General features: G+C 39.8%; 1 protein-coding gene across 1 annotated transcript in view; it reads left to right on the top strand.

Moving 5' to 3' along the window:
* Nucleotides 1-6168: 6168 nt before the first annotated feature.
* The window catches only part of gpc5c (glypican 5c), a 93509-nt gene continuing 87945 nt past the window's right edge, over nt 6169-11732 (top strand). The window contains exon 1 of the mRNA XM_010778183.1: nt 6169-6640. Coding sequence (XP_010776485.1) covers nt 6463-6640 — 178 coding nt within the window. The 5' untranslated portion in view covers nt 6169-6462. The remainder of the gene's footprint in view (nt 6641-11732) is intronic.

An 11732-nucleotide genomic window follows, 5' to 3' on the forward strand; every position in this document is an offset into this window, starting at 1 on the left:
CTGTCTGTCTGTCTGTCTGTCTGTCTGTCTGTCTATCTGTCTGTCTGTCTGTCTGTCTGTCTGTCTGTCTGTCTGGCACAGTCACAACACTTTACAGGTATGTCATTGAGATATAAATGAAGGCGGAGCTGATCAAGTGAAAGAAAGCAGATTTGGCTTTGTGGCTGGTGTGATTTCATCCCCAAATGTTGTTTAGCTATTGTATTTTATTTGTTTAGTTAACAGCTTGTTAGATTAAACCTCTCGATCTTAAACATTTGATATGATAATGTGAGCTGCAGTAGACTAATGGCTACCTGTGAGTATACTGTATATTGCAATAGCAGAACTTAGAAGCGAGGCTCTCCCCTAAGGCAACATATGTTTGGTATTGGCACGTTGGATATTTGCTCCAATTTGGCTGTCTCAACTATACATATTAATTGTATCCTTGCTCATCTTAAACTGGATGCTGATTCCAATACTTAATTGTTGTTCTACTTTAATAATGTATCCTTCATTCAGTTAATGACAAGCCAGTGCATGTACGTTTTTGGCAGAGCAGCATCACCTTGCCAGTTCATGTAGTTGGCCAGTGTCACAATAATTGAATGTTTACAAATGCAAACCAATGGGCCCTGCAGCACATGGCTGGTACTTGGTTCAATCATGCATGTAATGATTTGGTATTGATCCACTGCTGTAACGGGCTAATGAAGAGTCTATGAAAACCATTTAAGCAATCAATTAAATGCCACTGAGGATATAGAGAGTGAGGGCAAGGACTATGCTTTACGAGGTGTTATTAAGTGCAATTTCCTGCTGTCAGGGATTGGCACCTACACATTGTGCTACTATACATGGCATTCACTTCTAGGGAGGGTGTGGGTGTGGGTGTTCTTGAAAGCATCTGTGGGCTTAGTGGCATTTTGTGTTTTCTGTCCCCTCAGTGAGTGCCATGCAGGTACGGATAAAGAAGGCACTAGCTGGACAGATAGTGAGCCTGAAGATGTCAGACTCTCATTAAAGATGCAGCACGGCTTACTTCCACTCCTCACATCTAGTTGAGAGGAGTGGAGCATAAGGTTCCGGCTCTGGACTGCACTGTGCAGACATTTGACCACTCCATGTTACATGCTTGCATGTCATTTAAGTACTCAATTTACACTTTTTAGGATTCTCTGATTGCAAGATATTATATATATTCCATTACTTAGAAAGATGTTTCCCAAAATCTAACCCACAAGTTACTTTGAATTCAGCTGCACAGCATGCAGTGATGTTCTACTTAATCAAGCTTTTCCAAACTCATTTATCACAACTTCCTCCCTCCAGAGATGTCAAGCTGAGGCATGTCTCTAACGTCTAGCCTCCACACTTCCTGCTGTTCCGACAAGACAGAGGTGAAAATGGAAGACTGAAGAACATAATCTCTCAAACAGGCGGGTGAGGGCTGCAATCTTTGGGGTTTAACCCCCTGTAAGTCCCTTAAATACCCAGTTTAGAGGGCCAGAACTGATGGGCTAAAGCCCCAAGAGATGGTCTGCTAACCACTGGACTCAGACACAGCATGTGGACAGAGAATGAAAGATCCCCTGCCACGATTACTGCAGCCACTTCATCCGACTGAAGTCCTATTCAAAGGATTGGATGTGCTTAATTGGCATCACCACAGTAATATTTGTTAACTCATCATATGGTTAAAAGAATCTCAACATGAGAACACTGTAGACAGTTTTGTGGGTCTGTGTAAATACTGACTGATGTTTTCCTTCAGGGATAACAAATTGATTGCTCAGTGAATACATGTCATGTTTATGTGATGACTGTAAGGATGCTAGGGCTGACTACTGACCTACTCCTGCCAACTCCTAACAAGGGAAACATGATATTTGTTATCACAACATGTGTACTTTAAAATAAGGTTAACAATGGGCTGTATAAAAAAAAGTTAATTTAAGTCGGATGGTATGTTAAAATAGCAGAAAATTGTTGTCTTATGTTAAAGGTACTTATTACAGAAAAACAAACCTGCATGAGCATTAATGAATGGCTAGAAGAAATAAGGGTTATTGGCGCCATCTGCTGACCAAATACATAACTTTTGTCTTTCCTCACATGAAACATAAATGGCATAAAAGGTCTTACCAGGAGCAGCAGGATCAAGAGTGTCTCCTGTACACCTTTCTGGAGAAATAGATCTCACTGTCTTAAATCAAATGTTAAAGTTAAACACATAATAATGCAATTAGACTCCCTCACATTCAAAACATTACTTTTCAGGAGCATTGGAAAGCTCATTGAGTCTGTCGGCCAAATTAGGATTAAAGTCATTATAGAATCGGAGTAAAAAAAGAAAGAAAATTTGACAAGATTTAGTCATAATAACGGACATCCTACAAAGAAATAGTTGGTGCTCGTGAATTAATTTCAGAAAAAAAAAAGAAAAAGTTTGAGAAACACTGCGCAAGTGGATTGTCAAAGAAAAAAATGTCTATGCAAACGTTATTAATTATTAAATTAATCAATTTTTTTTTATAATTTTTTTTTTTAATTTTCCATTTTTATTTTGTAATCATCTTGCGACCCCCACTTTGGGAACCCCTGCCCTAACCAACCCCTGCCTAACCCTAACTGCGGGTGGCTAGCTAGCTGTAAAACTGTAAAACAGTTAGCTAGCTAGTTAGCTGAGTGACAACAAACTGGCTCTAGCTAAAACGTGTGTTAATTTATTTAGCTTGTTAGCTGACTAACGTTGGTTAATAAAGTCACTTACTAAGTTACCGTGGAAGGAAGGCTTCATATAGTCTATGGTAGGCCCTAGCTTTGGTCAACTAGCCTACACTGGTCTGTGTGTTGTGCTAACAACAACGTCAATGACATAATATAAACAAAACACATGGCATTGCTGTACCTACACAAGGGTCTTCCACTCTATGCCATATATAATTTGTAATTTATTGTTCCCAAAGTTCAAAACATATTTTATTTCAGAATGCAACTGTTTTTTTCCTTATTTTGTATTCTCACACAAGTTGTAAAACGACAAAAAACAGTCTTTGAATTAGCTGGCTCTATTCCTGCTGGAACAATCCTCAGCATGGCTGTTAAAAATGACAGTAAATGTATTGGATTTCAGACAAGTTCACATCCCTTTTAACTAAGTTAGCTTGCTACAGCCCTTCTGACTCACTCTCTCCAAATTGATGCTGTTTGGTGTGATGATCATTTACCAAGAGACAAAGCAGAATTGGGAGTTATAATATGATTGCTGTTTTATAATGCTTTTTTAGATGTCTTTTAATTTTCTAAGGCAAACAAAGCTAAACCTGTCCTTGTGTTGGTTGATACCCCTACGCTGTAATAAGTTAACTCATGGAAATAAGTGGAAATAAGTTCCTTAAAGAAACCGTTGAACTCTCCAAGTAACATCTCTAATGATTTTGGCAGATAATTCTAAAACTCAATTGTCACTTCTAATGATGACTCCAAGCTTTTGGTCCCGCCGAGACTGTCTGGATCTTTCTAATTTCCTTGATTTGTTTACTGTTCGTATAAGACATGTTGAGGCAATGGGACTAACTAAGAACATATTTGCCTTGCAGGAATGGGAGAGCAGCATCTGAGAGCAAGCATGTTTTGCTGTACAACTTCAGCACTGTGATGTGCTTTAGCTTTTGCAGAGGGCCTCCTTCAGGTAAGTGTATTTTAAGCCTGAAAGTAGTATCGTATACAATCATATAAAATGCCCTTGTAAGTTTACCACTTACACAAAAGCTGTTGAGTCAAAAATGTTTGGCATTACACTAGCTAAAGAGCCATTGAGTCTGCTGTTCTCAAATGATGCAACATAAAACAAGAGGACCAGAGCTACTGGTGCCCCAATAGCTAAATCTTGACTGAAATATTTGGATCCTTCTACAGGGGCTACATCTCTGTCACATGGCACCCAATGTTATGTTATGCCTCTGCAGTAATATAATCACTTGTGTATATATTCAGTATCACACAAGTGATAAGGACAACATTTGGACTATATTTGACTCAAGAGCACCCTCTACTGCACTTACTTATATCAGCTTACAGAAACTCACAGACAGGACATTGAGGAAAACTGCATTTGCAGAGGTTTGTTACAGACACAACAACTAATGAATGGTTTTTCAGTCTTTACTACTGTGTATAAGATCTATGTAGTTGTAAAGAAAGACCGTATGTTGTATCTATGTTATGTGTACAACAAACTTGGTGACCTTCATGCCTTGTTTGCTGTTTTGTGGTAGCTAATATTTCTTGTTGTGGAGTCACTGTGTAACCTTACACTTTATTTATTCCTGGCTGCTTTTGCTTCCTAGCCAACGGAAGAAGAGTAGAGTATTTGTGTTGTTAAAGTTAAATAAAGTATTGTGGCAGCAGCAGCTGTTTGTGTTTCATGAACGCCATTGGATGGGTGGTTCATTATACCAGCAGTTGCCAGTAGATAAGTAGGAATGGAAATATCTACTGTAGCAGACCTGCAACAAAACTAAGACCGGCAATAAACTCGCCCTCATCACATTAGATAATAACTTAATGTCAGCTTAATGCTTTGTTTATGTAGCAAGCCATACATAAAACCAGGTTCACAAAGTGTTTCCTGCCTACAGATCATTTTAACAGTTTGACTTGTCATAGCAGGAAGTGTACAGTTGGAATTGATAACTTTAACAATGCCTCTGCACACATGTACTGTACCAGACAACTTTCTAAGTGAACTGCAGCTATCATTAATGGGGCGAAGCCTGCGAGCTAGTTCAGACAGTCAACTCCAGCACTTATGCTGCATTCATACACAACGTCCCTTGCCACTCTACAACCAACCAAACAGAGTCTTCTTGATATGCCGCTCTATTTAACCTGCCAGATATCTCTCTATGCATTGCTTGCTGCTGCTATTGCTGCAGCTACTTCGACGTTGCTGCTGCTTGCCTGCCCCACCACCACCCCAGCTTCCACCCCAGCTTCCACCTGTAGGCTCGGGGGGTTAGTTATTTAATCATCACTCATCGTGCTATGTATATCTGTGGAGTGATGAGGCCCGAGCCTAGACGCCAAACTCAACTATATGCTGCTTCTAATAAACATGTTAAAGAAACACGTGAGTTGTCTGACTGAAATGTTATTATGAGGGTTGCATTTAACAGAAAATGGTTTAAACGAGCCGTGGTGAGAACCTTTCTAAGATAAGTGCAAAACACTTTAACGTGTCACACACCTAATGTGGTGTCTAGCACACCTAACCTGCTGAAAAATACTGACTCGTTGAAGTTAATTACATTTTATAATCATGTAGATCGTTCTGCTGTAGTCTCATAATGCATTGGGTGAAATCTTACAAGGTGCACAGCCTCCAATACCCCTCCTCTGGTTTATTGACTACATTTGGAATCTTAAGTCGAACTAAATTATTGAACACTGAATCTGAAAAACACATCACTATCACAGCTGATCTTTTTTTGTTGTTGATCATTTTAACTTAAAACATTTTAACCAGTAGATGGCAGCAATGTGAATCAAATAACTGTATCAACTATTGCTACACAGCTTCAGCAACAGTGAGCACAGGATTCCCCATGTTGCAGGGAGAATCAGATGCAACTCAACCATTACTATACTCTGAAAATACAAAATCTTATCCTGTTTTACCCAATTCCACCCCCATACTTATTTATGTTTCTGTCTTGGACAGATCACATATCGGCCTGCATTTTCTTATTATCCTAGTGGGCACTAAATAGCAACTCATTGTGTGACATGTTCTGAAATTGTTTCTCACCTGCAGTGCATTTGGGTATCTCCCTTAGTTTCAAAGTGGAATGATCTTTGGTTGTGTTACAGAAAGAAACAACCACTACAAAAAATGGGGAAAGGTGAGGTTTTGATTTGGAACATTTGTGAAATGATCGGTTTTATATTAAGTTGTAACCCTGTTACTCTAAAGAGGCTCAAACAATTGCAGCAAAACGTTCAAATATAAGTCGAATAGTGTGTAAGATACGTTAGTCATGTTTTTGTTTAATTAAAAACACCAAGGGAAATTGTTCAGAAGTTGGGATTTAAAATGTTGTTAATTAATAAGGCTACTGACACTGCAAGTCCCTGTAGGGATATTGTAGTGAGTTTTAGTTGGGGCACTTAGCTGAAGTAAACAGACAGGGAGGGGAGTGTGCGCTAGGCTTTGGAAACAGGCATGCAGACAGCCGACCACTGCAAAGTGTTGAGCGCGGGACAGACTGGCTTTAGCCCACACCGCTCTCCCTCTCTCCAAGAGAAGACCCGAACCTCTCATCCCAACCAATTATGTGAAAATCAGACGGGAACGTTAGTCAGATGTTTAAACTCATCGTCGCTTCATTGTACTTGAGTGCGGTCTATTTTCAACACTGTCACACAGTTTGCAGCCAGGCTACATATCCACAAGGATACCTGGTGTGAGATGCGGCAATGTCCCGAGGAATATGCCCACGCGTAATCTCTTGCGGATCCTTTTGGATTTTGTCAGCGGTCATATTTGCGGCACATTTGATCGACGTGGACGCGTACAGCTGTCATGAAGTGAAGACCGCTTTCCAGCTGCGGCAGGTCGGGCCGCTGCACCGCGTCCCGGAGACACCTGGCACAGGTGAGCCAGTGGGTTAGGCACCTCATGGCGAAGAGCACTTTGGCTGAAGTCTAGTTCCAACCTCATATTTTGTTATGGATCCGCAGTCAGTTTATTAATGGATCAGCAGAGAGTAGTCGTGCATTTAACATAAGCGACTATAATAGCGATGTCAGCAAATAACCTGCACGTGCAAATGTGTTAAATAGTTTTAGAAGAAGAAAAAGCCTTTGATTATTTCCAATGCTTCTAACCATTCTGTATGTCTGTCAAAAGCACACGTGGGTCAGCACACTTGCTGTGAGTGATCTCCCAGCAGCAAAAGTAAGCCCACTCAAGTGGCAACAGCAGCAACAGATAGAAAGGCTGAGATATAACTGATAGATCTTTCTGTCTTCACTTTTATCATATTATTCTTGTCAGTTGAGGAGACCTTTTAAACAGTTTGACCAACACATATCTGTCTTATGTTGGCAAAGTTATTGGTTATGATTTGTCTGGGGAAATCTAAGTTAAGTGAAGTGTGTCTGTCAATCCCTTTTCATTTTGCCAGGCATCATATCAGTCCATCGTTGTTCTGAACATCCAAAATGTTGTATTATACTTAATATAACAAGTAACTCAGTATATACAGTATAAGCAACCTCTGATGTGTCTGTTTAAAGCATCAGAGCCTCTTGAGTTTTGCCACAACTTAAACATTGCTACACCAACAGTTATTATTTGTGTTTCTTTGATACCTGCTTAGTTTTTGATCTAGAACCAGGGTAGTGTGTTGCTGATGTCTCATGATTTAATCTCTGTGGATAAAGAGTCAACAATATTGTGTCCACAACAGGAGGAGTGAATGATTTGAACAAGCCACCGACAACTCTTATGCCCCCTGGTATTTAGATACTTTGGGTGGCATAGGCCCTTAAGAGTCCATGCCCTTTAGCTCAGGTTCAGCACCTCTGTGGACTGGTGCAATTGCATTTTTAGTTTGTCAGATTTCTGCCAGTGCGATGCTTGAAAGCAGCTTCAAACGCCTTGAAGGTTTTGTGGTATGTGCTTTCCTCATGCACACTGAGGAAAGGTTTTTTTATGAGAATAAACATCAGCTCCAAATCTGTTTTGGAGGCAAAATGCATTTTTAGCAGGTTTAGGCTTGAGTTCAACTATGCTTAGTTTGCTTAACAGTTTTTCTGTAAGCATAGTGAGAAACTTTTAACCGATTATGTCATATTTCCTCTATGTGGGGCCGTCTGTGTTGACATATATATACAATTTGGCTATTCAGTGTAAATTATTATGTTTTTACTATAGTCTTTTGAAGCCTTTCATCATTTCTATACATTTCATAATTTGAGTGTGTCTTTCAGTTGGCTGCTTTTCCTGGCAAATACTGAAATACTATCTCAATAGTGTTGCATTCAGGTTTGTGGCAGCTTGAGTATCACCCAGTCTGAGTATGCAAGCTGTAACACTGAGAAGAGCAATAGATAGCTGAGTGGTAAACATACCTAGAGGGGCATCCAAACCACTTGATATGTTTGTTTAGCAGGGTGTCACTACTAGCAACAGAGGATGTCAACTTTATTGCAAGCAGTCGTTTTGGAAAGGACCTTGGTCTTCTTAGGATGTCAGGCGTCTAGAGAAACAGGATTGCGTGACAATATTTTACAGTCTGCAGTGTATTGGCAGAAGCTACATAAGTATCCCAGCCTACAATAGCAGCTGTTGATGAGCATTTTACCTGACTGTGAACATAGCAGCATACGTATGGTCTGAAGTCTATGGAACAGTCATTACTTTCAAATTATTTTTTCCCCCCACCTCTATATTTTATTTCTGAGACGCACCCTCCATAACATCTTTGTAAAACTGGGCTGCTATGATGCAGATACAAACTGCGGCTTTTTGGTCTGGACTATTAATTGAAATAAATATTTGTGTGTAAAACATCTGTTGAACTGCATTTACTGTCCAAGACCTCTCTGCCCCTTCACAGCTAATCAAACATTGCTTTAACATTTTGGGCTTCTATCTTATTTTGCTTTTTATTTGTATTTCACCTAGAGAGGTTGTTTTGGGTCAGGCGCAATCTTGTCTTCAAAGCACTAACCATGGAAGCCGGTGTTTGAGTGGGAGAATTGGTGTATATGTGTGTGTGTACACAATTACGCTACTCTGTTTCAGTTCTCAGATCAAATGCCAATAAAAGCAACTCTTGAAATTCGAAGTGGCAAAGCTTCAGCCCTTTTCACAGTCTGATGTTTGTTTTAGGATACAGTGCTGCGTTTCATTCATGTGTGGCGAACTGATTTCTCCCTAAGCGCCAGGAGTGTGGCAGCAGGGAACTTAAGAGTTGGCCAATTGGATATGATCCCATATGAAAAGAATCACACTTTTACGGTACAGATGAATATTTCTGTTTTCAAAAACGGCCACGATACGTAGTGATCATGCCTTATGAATTTATCCTGTTGGCTAGCAGAGATTGCAGAAGTACTAACATTCTTTAGAAAAATATGAAATTATGTAATAACTTAAATTAATATTTTAGGTAGATGTCCTACCCTATTCGATGTTATACTATTTCTGTTATTTATTTACTGCTAATAGGGATATTAAGTCCTTTAGAGGCACTCAACATTTATAGAAACATACTTAGTTACATATGTGGGCTGAAACTGTTGTATTGAATGGCCATATAATGACTGGGGAGTATTTGACCAATACTGTATGTCCTTGTATTGAATTATTTCAGACCAAAAATATTTGCTCTTCAGGCATTAAACATGTTCTCTGGGCCACACTTTATAAAGAGTGACTTTATCTCCATGCCAGATTCAGCTTCAAAGGAACTTGAATAATCAGTGAAATGAAGTTGCTTATCCTGTGATTATTTTTAAGAGTTATGACCACTTTGGTACGGCGGTACACAGCCAAATGCTCCATATTGAAATTACTACAGATTGCTGATTTAGCCCTTTGGAGATAGATCATTTTGAAAGCAGACAGCTCGCAGTGCTGCTCACAGACACACACATTCTACTGCTGGCTTCTTGGATAATGTCCTCAGATATGATCAACCAATTTTCAAGCTCAGTTAAAACTATCTGATTGAACAGGGCTTATCTGATTGTGTACATACCACACACAGAAGACTTTGTTCGACTTATTACTGTTAACAGACTTGGCAAGCTCTCAAAGCTCGGGGTGTTCTTTGATTGACTGTAGTTATATTTGATTCACTTTTTAACGTGGCCTTTCTCACTGAGAGAGCATGCCCGTGTTGAATAGGTACTTTACTCTGTTCACACCTAAAATGATTAGGCATGTCTTTTATTCCCCCGTCCTCTCTATCACCTACTCAATGTAATGTAAATGCACACAAGAACATTAAAAAAAACTAAATCCAGTCAAATCTATTAGTGGTAAATAAAAGATAAAACCCAGACGTCTTTGCGTAAAAAGAAGGTAGAGATGAATGAACTGACCAGCACCCTAGATGCTCTTTCTTTATCCTACACAAACACTCCAGCCTTCCCAGTGTGGTCCAATTATAAAGCTAATTACTGTCTGAGTCGATCTATGCACATCTCTTATTGGATTTCAGCCTTAGTCTAGTTTTCGAGTCAATTGTGTGTGTCCTTACACTCCTTGCTTGCTACTGTGTTAGCAGCCCATGTCATTTTATGATGTTAGTACACTGTCAAGTATATCATCTTCATATCCAATAATATAACCGTTTAGACAAGATGGACTTTCTGTGCTCTAGGGACAGAAATAGTGCATGAGAGGAGAGCTGGTTTCTGAGAGGGAGTGTTTAACAGACTATTTTAAATGCTAACATAATTACTCTGCCAGTTAGTGGCTGAGCACCCCTCTGATAATTCTGCTTTAACAGATCTGCATCAGCCCATCAGCCTCTTTCTAAACTCTTGCTGTCCAACCTCTTCCCTCTGGAGCGACTTTGGAACCTGTGCCAAGCACTTTAGGTCTTTCCAGCTCAGGGTTTGCGAAAGCTAAACATTCCAGTAGTTTCAAGGTTGGCCAAAGGTGCAGGTATGCAGCATATACCCTTTTGAGACGTGTTTTCATTCAACATGGTCCATCCAAAACACAGCAGATCTGTGTAGAGTAAATATCCTGTATGTTCAGTGGATCTGTGATCTTCAAAGTGAGCTGGCTTCCTGAGGCAGGAGAAGGGTTACTGCATTAATTGGCTACTTTCTAACAAAGTTATTCTTGTTCTCCGAAAAACATCAAAACGGCAGCATTAGCAACCCTCACCGTCATCAACACATTCCAAATCATAACAACTTTTCCACACCATATTGAGATGTGAGCAGTATAAACATACTTTTCTGGGTGCAAAGGTTTATGCATGTGTGTTTTTAAAAAGTCTGGTAATAACTAACCATCTTATCTGCAGTATACTGTACTCAGCTCTGTTACTGTAGTACCACATTTTGAGAATGGCATGCAAGTTAGCAGGGCAATTATTCAGTGGTAGAGTTTCTCCACTCTGGAGTTTTGATGTGTGAACTGAAGGGCACTGAGGTGTTGCTGAGGGGATTGTGACTGGCAAATCAAGACCCCTGAGCCATGGCTTTAATACGGCAAATTACTCTAGAGGTATTTGTCATCTGAGGACGATTAAGGGAATTAAGATTCAGAGTTGACATCCAGTCTGGAGAGCAAAGTGTGTTGAGGTTTAGCTAGTCAGAATTAAAAGTTTTCACATTAGCCACTAAGTACAAAGGACCAGTATAATTCAGTCCTCTTTGGCCATTCGAGTCAATACAATGTCACATTAAAGCCAAGAGTTGATATGTGAAATCAGATAAATAGCTACGGCTTGTAGATAAATTGACATCGGCGAGTGAGAAACTTTGAAATTTGCAAAATAATAAACAAATTCCGCGGAAAGTGGTGATATCCCTGTCCTCCCTCACACTTTGTACCGGTATATCCCTGTTAGTGCATTTAATCTGTTATTGCTTAAAGGGGACCTATCATGCAAAATGCACTTTTGTACGTCTTTTATACATGAATATGTGTCCCCGGTGTGTCAGGGAACTCACCAAGTGTCAGAAAACACAACCCTCTCTCTTTTCCTCCATAC

Source organism: Notothenia coriiceps, unplaced genomic scaffold (genome assembly GCF_000735185.1).
Source record: "Notothenia coriiceps isolate Sejong01 unplaced genomic scaffold, NC01 NC01_scaffold00018999, whole genome shotgun sequence".
Lineage (NCBI taxonomy): Eukaryota > Metazoa > Chordata > Actinopteri > Perciformes > Nototheniidae > Notothenia > Notothenia coriiceps.